The following is a 15,957-nucleotide window of genomic DNA, read 5'->3' on the forward strand; positions in this document are numbered from 1 at the left end:
AATTTATATCAAATATAATTGACATTAAAAAAAAACCCATTAGCATTGAGGTATTGTTTTTATTTTCAAAATTGAATAAAAGAAAACAAAAGGTTGTTAGGTTTTTTTTTGTCATTTTGTTTTACATCAAGAAAAAAACATGCTATTGTTTGGCTCTTTTGCTAAAGTTCTGAGTACAGTATTCTAAGGAAAAATGCATTGTTAGTAGTAGTACAGGTTGGTTGGTTTGTTTTTAAAGCTTTACACAAATTCCTAAAGATAACTTGGCAAAACAATAATGTAGACTATAGGGCTTTTTTGGCCATACAGTGAAAGATAGTAAGCTACTGACTTGCCTTTTCAAATGGTACATATTGGAGTATTGCCAGAAAATGAGCATAAATCAGCTGTAATACTAAAGCCCAAAAGGCAACATTAACTTGGCAAAATTTTTATGGAACAAAATTAAAATGGCGTGTGCCTTGTGTACTCTATCCCCTTAATTTAGTAGCCCTCATACTTGGTGCAGTGTAGGATTCTGGCAGAACATATTGTAGTGAACCAGAAAAAAAGAGTGATTATTGTTACTTAGCTAATGTTTTATACCAAAGATTCATTCAGCAGTTCCTTTTGAGAGTTAACATTTTGTTTCTTTAATCTGAGTGACTAGCCCCTATAAAATTGAGGCATATTTTCATCTAATTCAGATCAAGAATCAACAGGAACAGGAATAATAGGACAGAGAGACACTAAAAACACAGAACTCCAAAAAACGCTTATTCTTATTACTACTACCAGATGTTAACAATTAGAAATTTACAAAGATAAATCATTTGTCTTAAAATTTGTATCCAGAACATGATCAATTTAATTTGTCTTTGGGTTTTAATTTTTATGTAAAGTGAACATGGAATTTCCTTGCTGCTGAGGCTCTTTTCAAATGTATACCACAGTAAAATGCATTTGAAAATAGTTCTAGCAGTGGTCTAAAAAAATTATACCTGTTTTGGTTGACATCTGTGGGGGGGGAAATAGATTGTTTTGAACATTTTGTTCAAAAAATGATTGTCTAGTTACTTAACACAGTAACACCATGGGGACAAGAATTTCAAGATAAAACATTTACAGAGCTTCCCCGGTGATAACTCTTTAGTGCCAGGTATTTTGGTGCAAATATTGCCAGCAATGAACCTGCACCAGTAGTCGTAACTAAAGCACAGAGAACATTTCAAACAATGTCACCCTTCAAGTGATGTCACAGTTTGTTTGCCTAGAAAATTTAAAAGCATGTTTATCATATATTCGACTTTAACCCATTTCAAGGCAAAGACAATTTTTTACGTTACCAAAAGTCAGCGTGCCTTCTTTGGACATCCAGAACTTGGGAGGCTCCTCTGGTATGGCTAATCTATAGATTCGACATCCACCTGAAACAATGTGTTATCAAATCAAAACTTCCCTACCCGCTTCAACTGTCCAAATAACACTTCATCAGACTATGCTATGAATGGAGACAATAACAAGAGATGGGGTGGGGATCAACCCAACAGTAACACAGAAAGACAAGACTTAATGAGTTTATTATGCAGAAGACATTGCACCACTTCTGTGCCTCCTGGAATAAAGTAGTGTGGGGTAAGTAACATAAACCATTAAAAGATACTGGTCATTTTCTCAAGAGTTTGAGTAAACACACCAGGGGACAAAATGTGCCATAGGTTCTGTGCATCCTTTGGCTGCACTAGGGAAGGAATTACAAATAAAGTGCCTTTTATACTTTTACAAAAAACCTGAACAAGTAAATCCTACAGAATAGAAAAGGCAACAAGTGAAATAAAAGTTTTTTGAAGAAGTTACAATTATTCAGATTAAAAAAAAAAGTTTAGAGCAATAGGGCAATGAGATATTTTTGCTGTATTTTAGAAGCAGGATTATAGTTCCTTCACTGATGAACTACATGAGTTTAGACAGCTAACGATGACTAGGAAAGTGATAAGTAGCAGGGGCCTAAAATAAAAGGGTTTCTTTATGCCAATCCAAAGGCAAAAAGAATACAGAAATCACTTTAGTAAGAAATTTAACACTCAGATACATTTGAAAATAGTTTTAGTCTTTTAATAAGTCACATTAAATGCTTTCAAAGCAATTATTCCTTTAAAACCATTTTCTAAATTATAAATACTATTTTGATTGTCTCAGTGCAGCACCTCTCAGTGTTTGCTGGTGGGTAAGGGTTTCTTACATAATTTTTTTTACAAATATTTTAGTTCATTCAAGAGCAAAAGACTGGGGAAAAAACCCAGGCAACTAACAAAGCATAAAGCACTGAAAACATCACAGAATCTTTAAATTACTGCTTTATTTAATAAAAATAAGGAATGTAGTGTTAAGTTAGGACATGAAGAAAATTGCAAAATTCTTGTGGACAGAAGTTTAAATTTTTTTTTAATGTCCAAGTTTGATCATATCTTCTGAATTCGTCAACATTCAGTTTCTAACATCCTGCATTAATAACCGTCTCAACACATTTCAATCGTCTCCACTTTTTCCAAAGGAGACAACATAAGATTCAATGACAGATTTTTCTCAGTCTTGTCTAAAGCAGCCATTTCCCCAGGTTTTCTAGTTCAGAACTGTTTCGAGAACAACTTTAAAGACATTAAAAATGGCCTGCCAACACTGTAGGACATAACATTTAAACATTCAGAACAATTTGGTTTGCTTCTTAAAATTGTTATATTCTAGTATTTGCTACTACCACTTCATTGAACATTAGGTCTATACCCCTACTCAGAAGCAGATTTTTCTAGACCTTTGAAAACTACAAACAGGCTCATTGGTCTTTTTTTTTCTTTTTTTTTTTTTTTGGTAGCCATACAAAAGGCAAGACAGGTTTAAGAAAATCTCTAAATGGAACTATTCACCTACAAACAATTCCTTCAATATTAAAAAAACAACAACAGAGAGCCAAGTGGTTTTGACACTTTGAAATCACTCCCATAAACCAAAGGTTCACTGGGTCTAAATGCTTAGACCAGAAATGCTTCAACTTTATTATTCAAATGGTGATTTGGGGGCCCTTTGGGAATAACATCTGTAATGATTAACTGTTTGTTAAAATGAGTAATTGTAATAAAGTGCTCGACATATCCAGATGATGTTTTTAGACAGTACTAGATTTGAACTTTTTAAGGGTTTGTCATTATTCCCTTATGTAAAAGGATCCCCAGGCATGAGAAATTGGTTCTCACCTGTCCCAGAAAGCAGCAATACTATCTTTTGGTAAGCTGACAGTAGGCACATTACCTATACAGATGGGAAAACACTAAGCGCTATGGCAAAAGTAAACTAGATTAAAATGGAAGGCATGTGAAGGGCTCCTACTATACTTTTACAGTTATATACAAATATATATATTAAATATACTATAAAAATATTTATATTTCTTTTCTTTTGCAATGACTTTAGGAGCTCAGTTCAGAAAGTTCTTACCCAATTCAAACAAACCAAAAAAAAAAAAAAAATGCACATCTTCATCTAAATCTTCCTCAAAATGGATAAGTGCCTTTGTGCAATTTCCTTTCCACAATTCTTATTCTAGTGCTCTAGCTTCTTTGTCAAACTCACTTCAGCAATGTTAATATCCAGTGTTTGTACCTTCCAACATTATTACTCCCATGGGACCTTTAAGCAGGGTCATAGACATTGGAGAGGCTATATATACTTGAATGAGTTTGACACAAGCAAAAACATGCTTACCCATACATTCAAAGTCACTAATGAAAATGTAGGACAAAAAAAAAAAGTAGGTAGAAAATGGGTGTCAGGTAGAATGCCATATGCTTTCTATTCTTTCAAAGTTTGTTTAGATATGGCAGAAGTGTTCTAAATATTTTGAACAATTTTCCAGTTACATGGAATCTTTCTCCATAAATTATTAGCAAGGGAAACAATTCCATTTTAAGTGCTCTTCCCTAAGGCTTTTTCTTCAAGACTTCTGAATCACAGAGCTCTTAGTGTAGCTAATTCAATAGCTCCTAGGACAACATTCCTTTTAAGGCAATGCCTATAATATCATACAAGAGATCCAAATATTTTCAATACATTCTACTCCAAGTTGTTATATTTAAAACCAGTAGATTGCCTTGGTTTCCTATATATTCCTGCACATACCAAGTTTATAAATTTCAAAGGATTATTTTCATCAGATGAGATGGTACAGAGAATCAATCCTGAACCATTATGCTTATGACTACATAATCTCATTTTCCCTTTCAGACATTTTGGCTCTAAAATAGGAGAATAAGCCTCTGGATTCCAATAGACTAGCACTCTCTGCAGTAGTTATTGATTATTTTCTGAAATTCTCTGCCCACGTACTAAAAGCACAAAATTTTTTTTTCTTCAGTCTCTCTTGTTCTTAAAAGTGCTGCTTAGTGCCAAAAGATTCTTTCAGATATGTTTGAGAGGGAGGATTTGGTGGAGGAAAGGATTTTTTAGATTCTGAAAGGTTGCATTTCTATTTATGGTCTTTCCTTTTAAGGAACAGATTGAATTTAAGAATTAAGCAACTGCTAGAATAGCTTGACCTGATACCTTCATCCTCCAACAAAGTTGGAAATATTTTAGAAACTTGTTTAACTAGATCAAGGGAGATAGCAGGAAGAGAGTGAGAGACATAAATAAGGGGATGAAGAGTAAGTGGTGGCTGGATGAAGACTATTTCATTTCAGTGGCTGCTATTTCAAAACAAGAATTTGGAGGAGGGGAGTGAGAATTAGGCACTGAAATGATTTCTCTTGATTTTCTACTCAAAATATGTATTGGGTGGGAACTGTGTAAGGCAGGTTAACAGGGAATATCTATTTACTGATTTACTAACTCCTTGGCCAAGAGTGGAATCTCCTGCTTCACTTGGGTTCTATCTACCTGAGGCTACAGGACTGAGAGGTCACACTGTTTTTCCTTTGATGACAGGTGCTTGCTTAGAGTTTCTAAGTGTGCCTTAAAAAGATCTACATACTTATCTCATTTTTATCAGCACAGACCTCTAACAGATAAAACTCAGTTCAGATAGATGTATGAGGAATGGTGTAACAATTTTAACAAGGCAATCTTAGGTGAGGGGGAAATAATATCTTATTCTGAACATTCTAAACCACCAGTTTTGCTTATGTATGAATATAATCAGATACGAACACCAGGATAAAAACTAGTTTTCATTCATAAGAATGACAAATCTCTTCTGAAAGATTACACAGCTTGAAAAGGGATTCTTGATATGTTAAATTTTGGTATCTGATCCTGCTCCTTCTTACAGAGGCAGGTCCTACCTTTCTTTGGTTCTTTATTTTTCATTTCTACTTTCCTCTTCCATTTTAATGTACTAGTTGCTGGTTGGATGCAAATTAATGAAAAGCTAAAAGTATAACCCTTAAGAATAACAATGTTTCAGCCATGGCAGATCTTAAAAAGCCTTAGGGTTCAATTTAGTTATCTAGCATTCTATGTTCAGTTATTTTCATGGGGGGAAAAATTATTTACCAATAACTGCTACGATAAACATTCTTGGGGAAGAGGGAGGTAGCATTAATTTTTTTCCCTCCATAGATGTGAACTTAATTACGAGTACCATAAAAATATCTGTTTTAGAACTTTTTTTAAAAGTATATCTATTTTGTTGGGATTTTTTATCTTTGTAACATGAATTTACCTTCTTAAGTTTTAGTTCATATTAGAAACCATGGTGAACACATTATTCTAATTTTTGAGTATCCAACAAATCCATTCCTGCTTCCTAATTTTTTCTATTAACACTATATGACTATCAAGTCAATTTACAATTCGGTTCTTAAATATTTTGGCTTTAAAAGAGCAGCAAAGCCTACATTTAAGAAAGTTCTGAAATTCTGGATATTAGTGACTGTGAAAAAAAAAGAGGTGTCACTTTTTTTTTTTTTTTCAAATTATACATGATCTCCAGTTGAAATAAAGTAGTCTTCCCTGGGAGAAAAATAACAATATTAGTTAACACTCTAATTTTGTTAAAACTGTACTAAGACTTCAAAACTGTAATATTGCTACAGAATCAAGACAACATAGTTCAAACAATGGTCAGCATTATCACCTGAATCAAAATCAAGGCACTAGGGGCTTTTTTTTTTTTTTTTCAAACAACCCTGAATCATTTCTGACTAAAAGAAACATTGAAATTGTAAAAGACAATAAAAAGATTTCCAACATATTTTAACAAGTTACAGTTCCCACCACAGAGAAAGTTAAAAAGTGCCTAAAATGTAAATACATTTTGTGCAAATTACTCTTATAGTTGAAATATTCTTGAAATTATTTTTAAAACTTTTACATAAATATTTCCAACTATGAACTATATCAAAAGATGTGATCACTCCAGGGAGTAAAATTCCCAACCATCTACATACATAAAACAGTGCAAATCCTATTTTCAAACATAATTGAATAATTATGAAACAAGGGATATTTCTGAACATCCTGAAAACCCTGTTGCACGACCATCAGTTCCAACAATTGCATCAATAATTTAACCTGAAAAAAATCCACTCCCAGCAGCACATCATACCTCATTAACAAACTGTGACATCACAGATAAAATACAAATAGACTTGTGCCCCAGAAAAGAGTGAAAAGAACGATGTATCGTGTTGTAAACAAAAGGGAACAAAAAAGGGATGTATTAGTCTGAATGTGGTGCAAGAATTTAAGGAAATGTATTCAAACCTACAAAGAAGAGAATATGCTTCCATGCAGCATATAAAATTATTTTGCGCGCTCTCTTTTTATCCAGACATATACACAATATTTTACAGCATCTATACAACAGAAAATTTGATTCCACACAACATCCTGAAAATATTTACTGTCCCATAATCACCTGACAAAAGACAAAGTCTTCTGGACTGTCTTCATGGCATTTCTTTCTTTTTTTTTCTTTTTTCTTTTTCTTTTTCTCTTTTTTTTTTTTTTAGCAAAATTCAAACCTAAAGTGTGGCAACAGCATGTCCACTGTAACATTGGATAAAATGCACAGTACTACTAGAAATGAAAATTGTTGGTGCCCTTCTGGGTTCACTTTAGATTAGGCTCCATAGGGCAAATTAACATTTGGCATGATGCTCTTATTTAGTTTAAAAAAAAAAAAAGTCTGGACAACTACAACACTGTCAGAATTGGCGACATCCCTAGGATTACCTTCCTGCTGGCTAGTACTTAGTGTGGACTTCCACAGAGCACTCCTGAAAGATTTCCAATACTGCATCTTAGATAGTCTAAATTCTTCCTACCATCATCGGGTCATCAGTGCAACTCTTTATGAAACAGCCACTCTTCTCTCCCCCTCAGTGTCAAAAAAGGGGCAGATGCGCTACTGTGGTTGAACTTTGGAAGGATCAGTCAAACCCTCAGTTCTATGGCGGGCAAGCTGCTGTTGCTGAGACTGATGCTGCTGGTGATGGGCCTGAGTCAAAGTGCCCTGTTGTAGTGGAAAAGCAGCAGAGAGGATAAGCTGAGTTGAAGGATTTCCATGAAGCAGCCTGGAAGTCTAAAAACAAATACAGGAAAGTTTTTAGCCTCTGCTCCCTTAGCCAGGTAACAGATCTGTCCTCATGTACCAGGCTCTCCCTCTTAGCCACACAGGAGGTGCAGCAGGTACCCCCAGACTGCTCCTCCTCTCCTGAGGCAGCTCAGAGGCCTCTTGCTCCCATAGTGGTGGGGAACTGAGTGTGGGCACTGATTGGCTTTAGCTTGACTTCAGTTCCTAATTCCCATGGTCAACACATTCTCCAGCCACAGGGATACTGGGTAGCATGGCCACAGCTGGCTGGCAGGAAGGAAGCACTGAGGAAGAGACAACATTGGTGTAGTTTTCTAACCACCACATCTGGCTCAAGTTCTCTTTTTCACAAGGACCACAAAATCTAAAGTTGAAAAAGACCTTAAAGAAATCTAGCTTAACCCCATCATTTTATGGATTATAAAACAGGCTCAGAGAGGAGAAAGTAGTAGCCTTAAGGCAAACTCTAAGTTTTTATCTCCAGTCAGTTCTTTTTTTTTTTTTTTTGATATTATTATACTTGATCAAATTATTAATACCTATATCATCTTTACTCATTTTTAAAGCATGCATGTGACTAAGAAAAATAAAAGGCCTGTACCTTCCTCAATTATATTGTGAGATTCAATTCAACAATCTGACACTTAAAATGGTGAAGAAATATCCTGATAATCCTGGTATCAGGCTAAAAAGATAAAAATCTCTTTTCCTTGAGTTTATCCATAAACTTCTATTTTATGAGAAATGAGCACACTGAACATGAACATGTCTTAAGTGAAATGACCATGTCTTAAAAATAAAATAAAATTTAGGTATTATAATAATTATGCTCTGGATATGATGTTCTCCAGTATGGATGTAGCAGAGAGGCTTGTGTAATGATCTATGCTATATAGGGTGATCTAAGACAGACGCGTCATAGTGGAAAATTTTGTCAAAAAAATGATTCACAGGAGAAGGAAACAGCATATCATTCCAGTATCTTTATCAAGAAAACCTCATGAATGGCATTAAGATGATAAAAGATTAGATACTCGAGCTCCTCAGATCAGAAGGCACACAACACACAAGCAGAGGAAAAATAGCTTCAGTACAAATGAAGCTTCTGGGCCAAAGCCTAAAGAAAGCTCAGCTGCAGACGTATCTGGTGATGAAAGGAAAGGTCCGATGCTGCGAAGGTCAATATTGTACAAGGGTCTGAAATGTAAGGTCTATGAACCAAGGTAAGCTGAATGTGATCATCACACAGGAAATGGGAAGAATCAGCACCAAAATCTCAGGTGGATAGAGATGGGAGAATCTGATCAGGTGAACAAGAACACAGAAGACATTGTGTATCCTCAGAACCAAAAATGACGAGAAAAGCAGAACTGCGGCTTAATCTCAAAGATGACGATCTCTTTTTGAAATCCAAGACTGCAACATCAGTCATCTGCTCCAACCACTGAAGCTCTCAAGGCCAAAGTTGTTCAGTTCTGTGAACGCCTACAAAGTCATTTAGAAATAACACCCCAAATGATGTTACATTCATCCCAGGGGATTAGAATGTTAATGAAGGAAATCAAAAGAATAGCAATAATGGGCACGGATGGCTTTGGAGTATAAAATGAAACAGGGCAGAGGCTAACAGAGTTCTGTCACAATCACTTGCTGGTCTTAGCAAACAATCTTTTTCAACAACTCTAAAAGTGATTCTACCCATAGACATCACCAGATGGTCAACAAAGAAATCAGCCCAACTATAAACTTTAATTATATGATGATTATATACTTTGCAGCCCAAAATGAAAAAAACTATACAGTTAAAAAAAAAAAAAGATCTAGGGCATCTGTGACTGGGATCATGAGCTTTTTATTGCAAAATTCAGACTTAAATTGCAGGAATTAGGGTACATCTTCAGACCATCGAGAGGTAACTTAAATAATATCCCTTATGAAAACAAAGTAATAAATAGATTTAAGGAAGGAGATCTGGTAGCGTGCCTGAAGAACTATAGACAGAGGTTTAAAACACTGTACAGGAAGCAGCAACAACAAAAAAAGAATTCCTGAGAAAAAGAAGACTAAGAGAGCAAAATGGTTATCCAATGAGGTGCTACAAATAGCCTAAGAAAGAAGGAAAGGAAAAAAAGGAAAAAAGGAAAGTAAAAAGGGAAACAAGAAAAGGGAAAGATATACTCAACTGAATACAGAATTCCAGAGAATAAAGAGAAAAGATTTTTTAAATGAACAATGCAAAAAAATAAAAGAAGACATGGGAAAAGAAAAAATGGAGAGACAAAAGATCTCTTCAAGAAAATTAGAGATATCATGCAAAAATGAGCATGGTAGGGACTTAACAGAAGTAGAAGAGATTAAGAAGATGTGACAAGAATATACAGAAGAAATATATGAGAAAAATCTTAACATCACTAATAACCATGATGGTGTGGTTACTGAATTTGAGACAGACATTAGAAAGCATTGCTAATAATGAGATTAGTGGGGGCCATTAGGTGGCGCAGTGGACAGAGCACCAGCCCCGAAGTCAGGAGGACCTGAGTTCAAATCTGTTCTCAGACACTTAACACTTCACACTTCCTAGCTGTGTGACCTGGGGCAAATCACTCAACCCCAATTGCCTCAGCCAAAAAAAAAAAAAAAAATCAATGAGATTAGTGGGGGGTGATAGCTAAACTATTTAAAATCTTACTGTTAAAATGTTACACTCAATATGCCAGCAGATTTGGAAAACTCAACAGTGGCCACTAAATTAAAAAAAAGATCAATTTATAAGCCAGTCCTAAAGAAGAGCAATGCCAAAGAATGTTCAAATTACTAAACATTTGCATTTATTTCATATGCCAGCAAGGTTATGCTTAAGATTCTACAAGACAGGTTTCAGTAATATGTGAACCAAGAATTACCAGAAACAGGCTGATTTCCAAAGAAGCAGAGGAACTAGAGACCAAATTGCCAAGATTTGTTGGATTATGGAGAAAGCAAGGGAATTCCAGAAAAAATCTACTTCTACTTCATTGATTACACAAAAACTTTTGAATGAATGGACCATAACAAAATGTGGGAAATCCTGAGATGAGAGAATCAGAATATCCTGTCCCCTGAGGATCTGGTATGCGAGTCAAGAAGCAACAATTAAAACTGAAAATAGAACAAGTGACTGCTTTAAGATTGGGAAAGGAGTATGACAAGGCTGTATATTGTCATCTTATTTATTTACTTACATGAAGAATACATAATGCAAAATGCCAGGCTGGACAAATTAAAAGTTTAATCAAAAGGAATTAAAGTTGCCAGGAAAAATATCAACAACCTCATATATACAGATGATATCATTCTGATGGCAGAAAATAAAGAGGAATTAAGATATGGGTGAATGAGGAGAGTAGAAAAGCTGGCTTGAAGTTTAACATTAAAAAAGCTAAGATTAGGTCACTGGTCCAAGAGTTACCTACTGGCAAACAGAGGGAGAAGAAATGGAATAAATGTCAGATTTTATATTCTTGGACTCAAAGATCACTGCAGACAATTAACTTCAGCTATGAAATTAGAAGATGCTTACTTTTTGCAAAGAAAGTTATGGCAAATATGAACAACACACGAATAGACAGACAACATAATAAAAAGCAGAGACATCACCTTGCTGACAAAGTTACATATAGCTATGGTTTTTCCAGTAGCAATGTATAGCTGTGAGAGTTGGATTAGAAGGAAAAACTGAGTATTGTAGAAGTGATGCTTCTGAATTGTGATCCTAGGAAAGAAGATTTTTCAGAGTCCTTTAAACCATTAAGGAAATCAAATCAGTTAATACTTAAAGAAATTAACTTAAGACTCTTCATCACTGAAGTGTCAAAAACTGAAGCTGAAGCTTAAATACTTTATCCATGTAATGAAAAGACAGAAATCAGTGGACCCTGTTATTCGAAAAGATTGAAGGCAAAAGGAAAAGGGACAACAGAGGATGAGATAGCTAGATACTATCACAAAAGCAATGAACATGAGCTTAGATAGCCTTTGGAAAATAGTGAGAAATAGAAAGGCCTGGCATGAAGACTTGGATGTGACTGAATGAATCAACAATAGCAACATCAAATGGACAAGACACATTGCTGGTCTTAGTTGAAAGTACCATACTAATGGGCAATTTTTATTTCTGAATAAATGAATTGCCTCTGTTTATTCCAGAAGTACAGACTCTGGCCAGCCATCTTACCAATTAGGGAATCCTTATTTGAAAGGAAAATTAGAGTTAGAATATACAACCACACAAAACTATCATGATTACTAGAAAAAAAGATCAAAGGATTCTTTGACTAGGTCAGTAACATTATCTGTACATATGAAAAATAGCAAAAAGAAAATTATAAACACAAGAAAATTATGCTTATGTGGTTAACGGTCATCAAATAATGTGAAAGACCCCAAGATTCTGTGTCTCATACACACACACACACACACACACACACACACACACACACACAATCTACTTAGTTTAACATCTATTTAACTTTGACTAAAGATATATAGGAGGTCCCAAAAGTCTCAGTACTGTCCTTAAGTTATTGTATTAAGATTTGGGTCACCTTATGTTTAAATATTTTGCAATTAGAAAGCCATTTAATAGGGGGAAAAGGGTCACTATGACAAACAGTAATAGTCTCACTGTGCCTTAAGGCACACTAGAACAGAGACATTTTTTGGGAAAAATAGAAAAATTAAATCTTTGGAGATACAGCTTATTTTAAAAAAGTTAACCCTGTTTACCCATAATAATCTGTTACCTAAAATTAAATGCGTACTGGATAAATTTAACATAGATGGAATGACCTGTAAGAACTGCTGTGATGGCTGAGTCAGCTGAGCCTGAGATGATTGCTGAATGGTAGTTAGCTGCTGTTCCTGCTGGCTCTGTTGTTGCTGTTGCTGCTGCTGCTGCTGCTGCTGCTGCTGCTGTGTGACTGACAACGTTTGTGGCTGCTGCTGTTGTGCAGCAAAAGTAGGATAGGCGGTTACCACCTGACCCATAAACATAGTGCTAGGTACCATAACTGCCCCACAGGCGACAGGAGCAGTAACTAATTTGGTCACCAGTTGCTGACCTTGAGAAAATCTGCAAAGGAAAGAAAAAGCCATAGGGTCAAACATATAAGAAATAAGCTATAAATAAATAACAATTTATTGAATAGACATATTTAGTGACTATTCACTGCAACTTTAGCAAAATAAGAAGGCAAGACTCCTCGTGGATGAGCTTAGTTTCTATTTTTTAACACAGAAATACAAATTTTAAAGCTTCAGTCTAAAATTAACATACAGCAGAAACGTCAAGGACCCATGTTTTCTACAGTGCAGACCAGACAGTAACTAGTCTCTAACACAACAGAAAAACCTTGGAGAACTGAATGAGGCTCATGGATGTCATGTGATTTCTCTGTGGTCACATATCCGAGACAGGGACTGGAATCCCTGGTTTTCTGATTTGCCACACTGTCTCTCACAACAAAAATATATACAAATAAATCCTAGATAATACAAATAAGCTTTCCTTCTGGTATCTAGTCAGATTTTTATAGTGATTGGCTCAATGTCAAACATGAGCAAGCTGGAATTTATCAGAGTAAAGGAAATGAAAGATAATCTCTATGTTTATGAAGTTATGCAGGCTTAATGTAAGAATTCTAAAAAACCTAACTGCTTCGTGATAACAATTATTACTAAGAGGCAGGTATTGTGGACATTATTATCCTTATTTTATGATTAACAAGCTGAGGCCCAGACAAGTGCCATGAATTGTGAGAGGGACTGTTGTAAGCAGCATTTATACATTCATCTCTCTCAGCTCCACTCCCTGCATTCCTGTCACTGCTGCATTTATCAATGATGAACATAATCTTGGTTGGTAGTTTTGTCTATTCAGCATAATTCTGATCATAATGGCAATTTCTTTTTTTTTTTTTTTAATTAGATTTTTCCATCTGGAAAAAACAATTCCCATTTCCTTCTTTGAAATAAACTTACTTTTCAACAAGACTATATAGAAACTGAGGAAACGGGGTTAACAGTGATTTGCCCAGGACGACACAGCTCTAAGTACCTGAGGTCAGATTTGAATGACTTCATTTTGAATTTGAAGAACCAATATGTCCAGTATTTGAGTTACCTTAACTACAGGCCTGGTACTCTATGAACTGCACTATCTAAGCTGCCCAAAATGTTAGTTACTTTTTTACAATTTGTCTATTCATACTTTTAAAATAAATGTATTTTACTGGAAAAGTATAAAATTTGTAATCTTTTATCTCTTAGAATAAAAAGATTACACAAAGCAAACTGAAACCAGCTACAATAAAGTATGTAAATTTGTAAGACTTCTATAGGGTAAACAGTCTAATTCTCTCAATTCAGTTTAATCTTTGAAATACCTTTATTGATCTGTTACTTACTGCTGCCTACTGGAGGCTGTGTAATTTATTTGTAATCATTTGCAATTCAAAATATATCTTCTAAAAGAAACAATGTTATATTCTCCCAAAGTAATGTTATAAATATCAATTGAGTCCTAAAGACAGCCCTTAAAAGCTCATTTAATCCAAAATGTAACTGAATCATAGTGATAGTTATAATTATCACTTGTAACACATTTTATATGAAAATTCCAAGATACTCCAAAGCACCAGGGAGGTGATAAATTTTTAGTGTTAGAATTACTCATACCTGATGAAAGTATAAGCTATAAAGTTAAAACTAGAATAACAATGCACCTCAATTTAGATCCAACATTCGGCAATACAATTATTATTCCTCTAAATTCATTCCCAATTTGAAACTAAATAACTCTTACTATCGCAACAGTTGTTTAGTTTTCATTAAATAAGTTAAACTATGAGGCTACAAATGGGAATATAAAATTAAATATACATAATAGTTACCTTATCTGTCTGTCCTGGGTGAAAGTAGTTACTGCAGCACCCTGATTATTGTTTTGTGGTATGCTAGATGGAATCTGGACCATGTTTCCCGTTGTTGGCTGAGAAATTACCATAGTGTTGTACAGTGGAGCAGTCAGCGTGCTTTGAGTCTGATTGGAAAGAGAGGTTTGTTGATTGTGTCCACTGAGAATGTTTGGTTGAGTTTGCTAGGAAAGATAACATTATACAAACTGTTTAAAGAAAGAAATTAAATGAAATGCATTGCAAGGATATTACTATTTTTTGACTTAGCCAGTGGAATTTTCTTACTTTTTAAAACTTAAGAGTGGAGGGAAGTGATGATTACAAATGTATTTTTGAAAAATGATACAATCAAGACTAAGATACTAAACAGTATTTACTTTTTAAAGTTACCCTTAAGTAGGGAGCAAAATGTAAATTCTGAGTACAAAGATTAGATACTTGTTTGGACTTGTTCAAAGCTATTTTGCATATCACAGAATTGGGCATGGAATATATCAGATGAATTTCAAGACACATTCTAGCACTAAAACATTAAAATTTACCACTAAAATAGTTTTGCACAATGTTATTTAAAAATCACTGGTCTATATTATCCACTGGACTTCTTATTTCCATATATTTTTTAAAAACAAGTTTTTATTTTATTTCAGAAATTTTATATGCTTAATCACTCAATGATCTTCCTAGCTTGAAAGCACTTTATAGTTTACCTGAGTTGCTGGACTTTGTAAAGACTGTTGTTGCATCATATGCTGAGAAGAACCAATATGTCCAGTATTTAATCCACTTTGAATCTGATTAGCCTGAACAACTTGATTTTGCATGTTTATAGGAGTAAGTTGTTGCATATTTGATGAATTTCCAGAAGACAATTGAACAGAACCAAAATTCAATCCAGGGGATGACTGCTGTAAAAACATCTTTAAGAATATTTTAAAATAAGTTGTGTTAGTTTTAAAACAATAATTCAAAGTAATTCAATGATGAGAACAGTTCTGAACATTCAAATTTTTATTCTCAAATTCTGTTTCATAAAGCAACTTTTAAAGTTTTATCTGTATATTGTTATAATACTTTAACGTTTTCAAATATGAAAAAGATATCCCCATCACATTTCAGGAATCTCACTTCTAATAACCCCCTATAACCTATAAATTAAAACTCTTGGGAGATGAAAGAAAATTATCATCATTACATTTCAATGTTACTTTTAAAGTAATTATAGGCTTAAGGGATACATTCAAATTTCACTTTCTAAACCAGTTATATGAAACTTCAAAATAATCAAAAATGATTGAATACTGAAGCTAAGTAGAGGTAGGTGGGCCATAATATAGAAAAAAAAAAAAAAAAAAACCCTGAACTTGAATTCAGGAGATCTGGGGCTAGATTCCAATTGTGAAACTTTCTGTAAGTCACATGGACAAGGGCATG

The 15,957-nt window shown here is 34.4% G+C and overlaps 1 protein-coding gene across 2 annotated transcripts in view; it reads right to left on the reverse strand.

Moving 5' to 3' along the window:
- Nucleotides 1–39: 39 nt before the first annotated feature.
- The window catches only part of CLOCK (clock circadian regulator), a 109,011-nt gene continuing 93,093 nt past the window's right edge, over nucleotides 40–15,957 (reverse strand). For both annotated transcript variants that reach the window (XM_051965973.1, XM_051965972.1), the window contains exons 19-22: nucleotides 15,234–15,443; nucleotides 14,500–14,705; nucleotides 12,398–12,680; nucleotides 40–7,555 (exon numbers count right to left, since the gene is read on the reverse strand). In XM_051965973.1, coding sequence (XP_051821933.1) covers nucleotides 7,379–7,555; nucleotides 12,398–12,680; nucleotides 14,500–14,705; nucleotides 15,234–15,443 — 876 coding nt within the window. In that variant the 3' untranslated portion in view covers nucleotides 40–7,378. The remainder of the gene's footprint in view (nucleotides 7,556–12,397; nucleotides 12,681–14,499; nucleotides 14,706–15,233; nucleotides 15,444–15,957) is intronic.

Source organism: Antechinus flavipes, chromosome 6 (genome assembly GCF_016432865.1).
Source record: "Antechinus flavipes isolate AdamAnt ecotype Samford, QLD, Australia chromosome 6, AdamAnt_v2, whole genome shotgun sequence".
Lineage (NCBI taxonomy): Eukaryota > Metazoa > Chordata > Mammalia > Dasyuromorphia > Dasyuridae > Antechinus > Antechinus flavipes.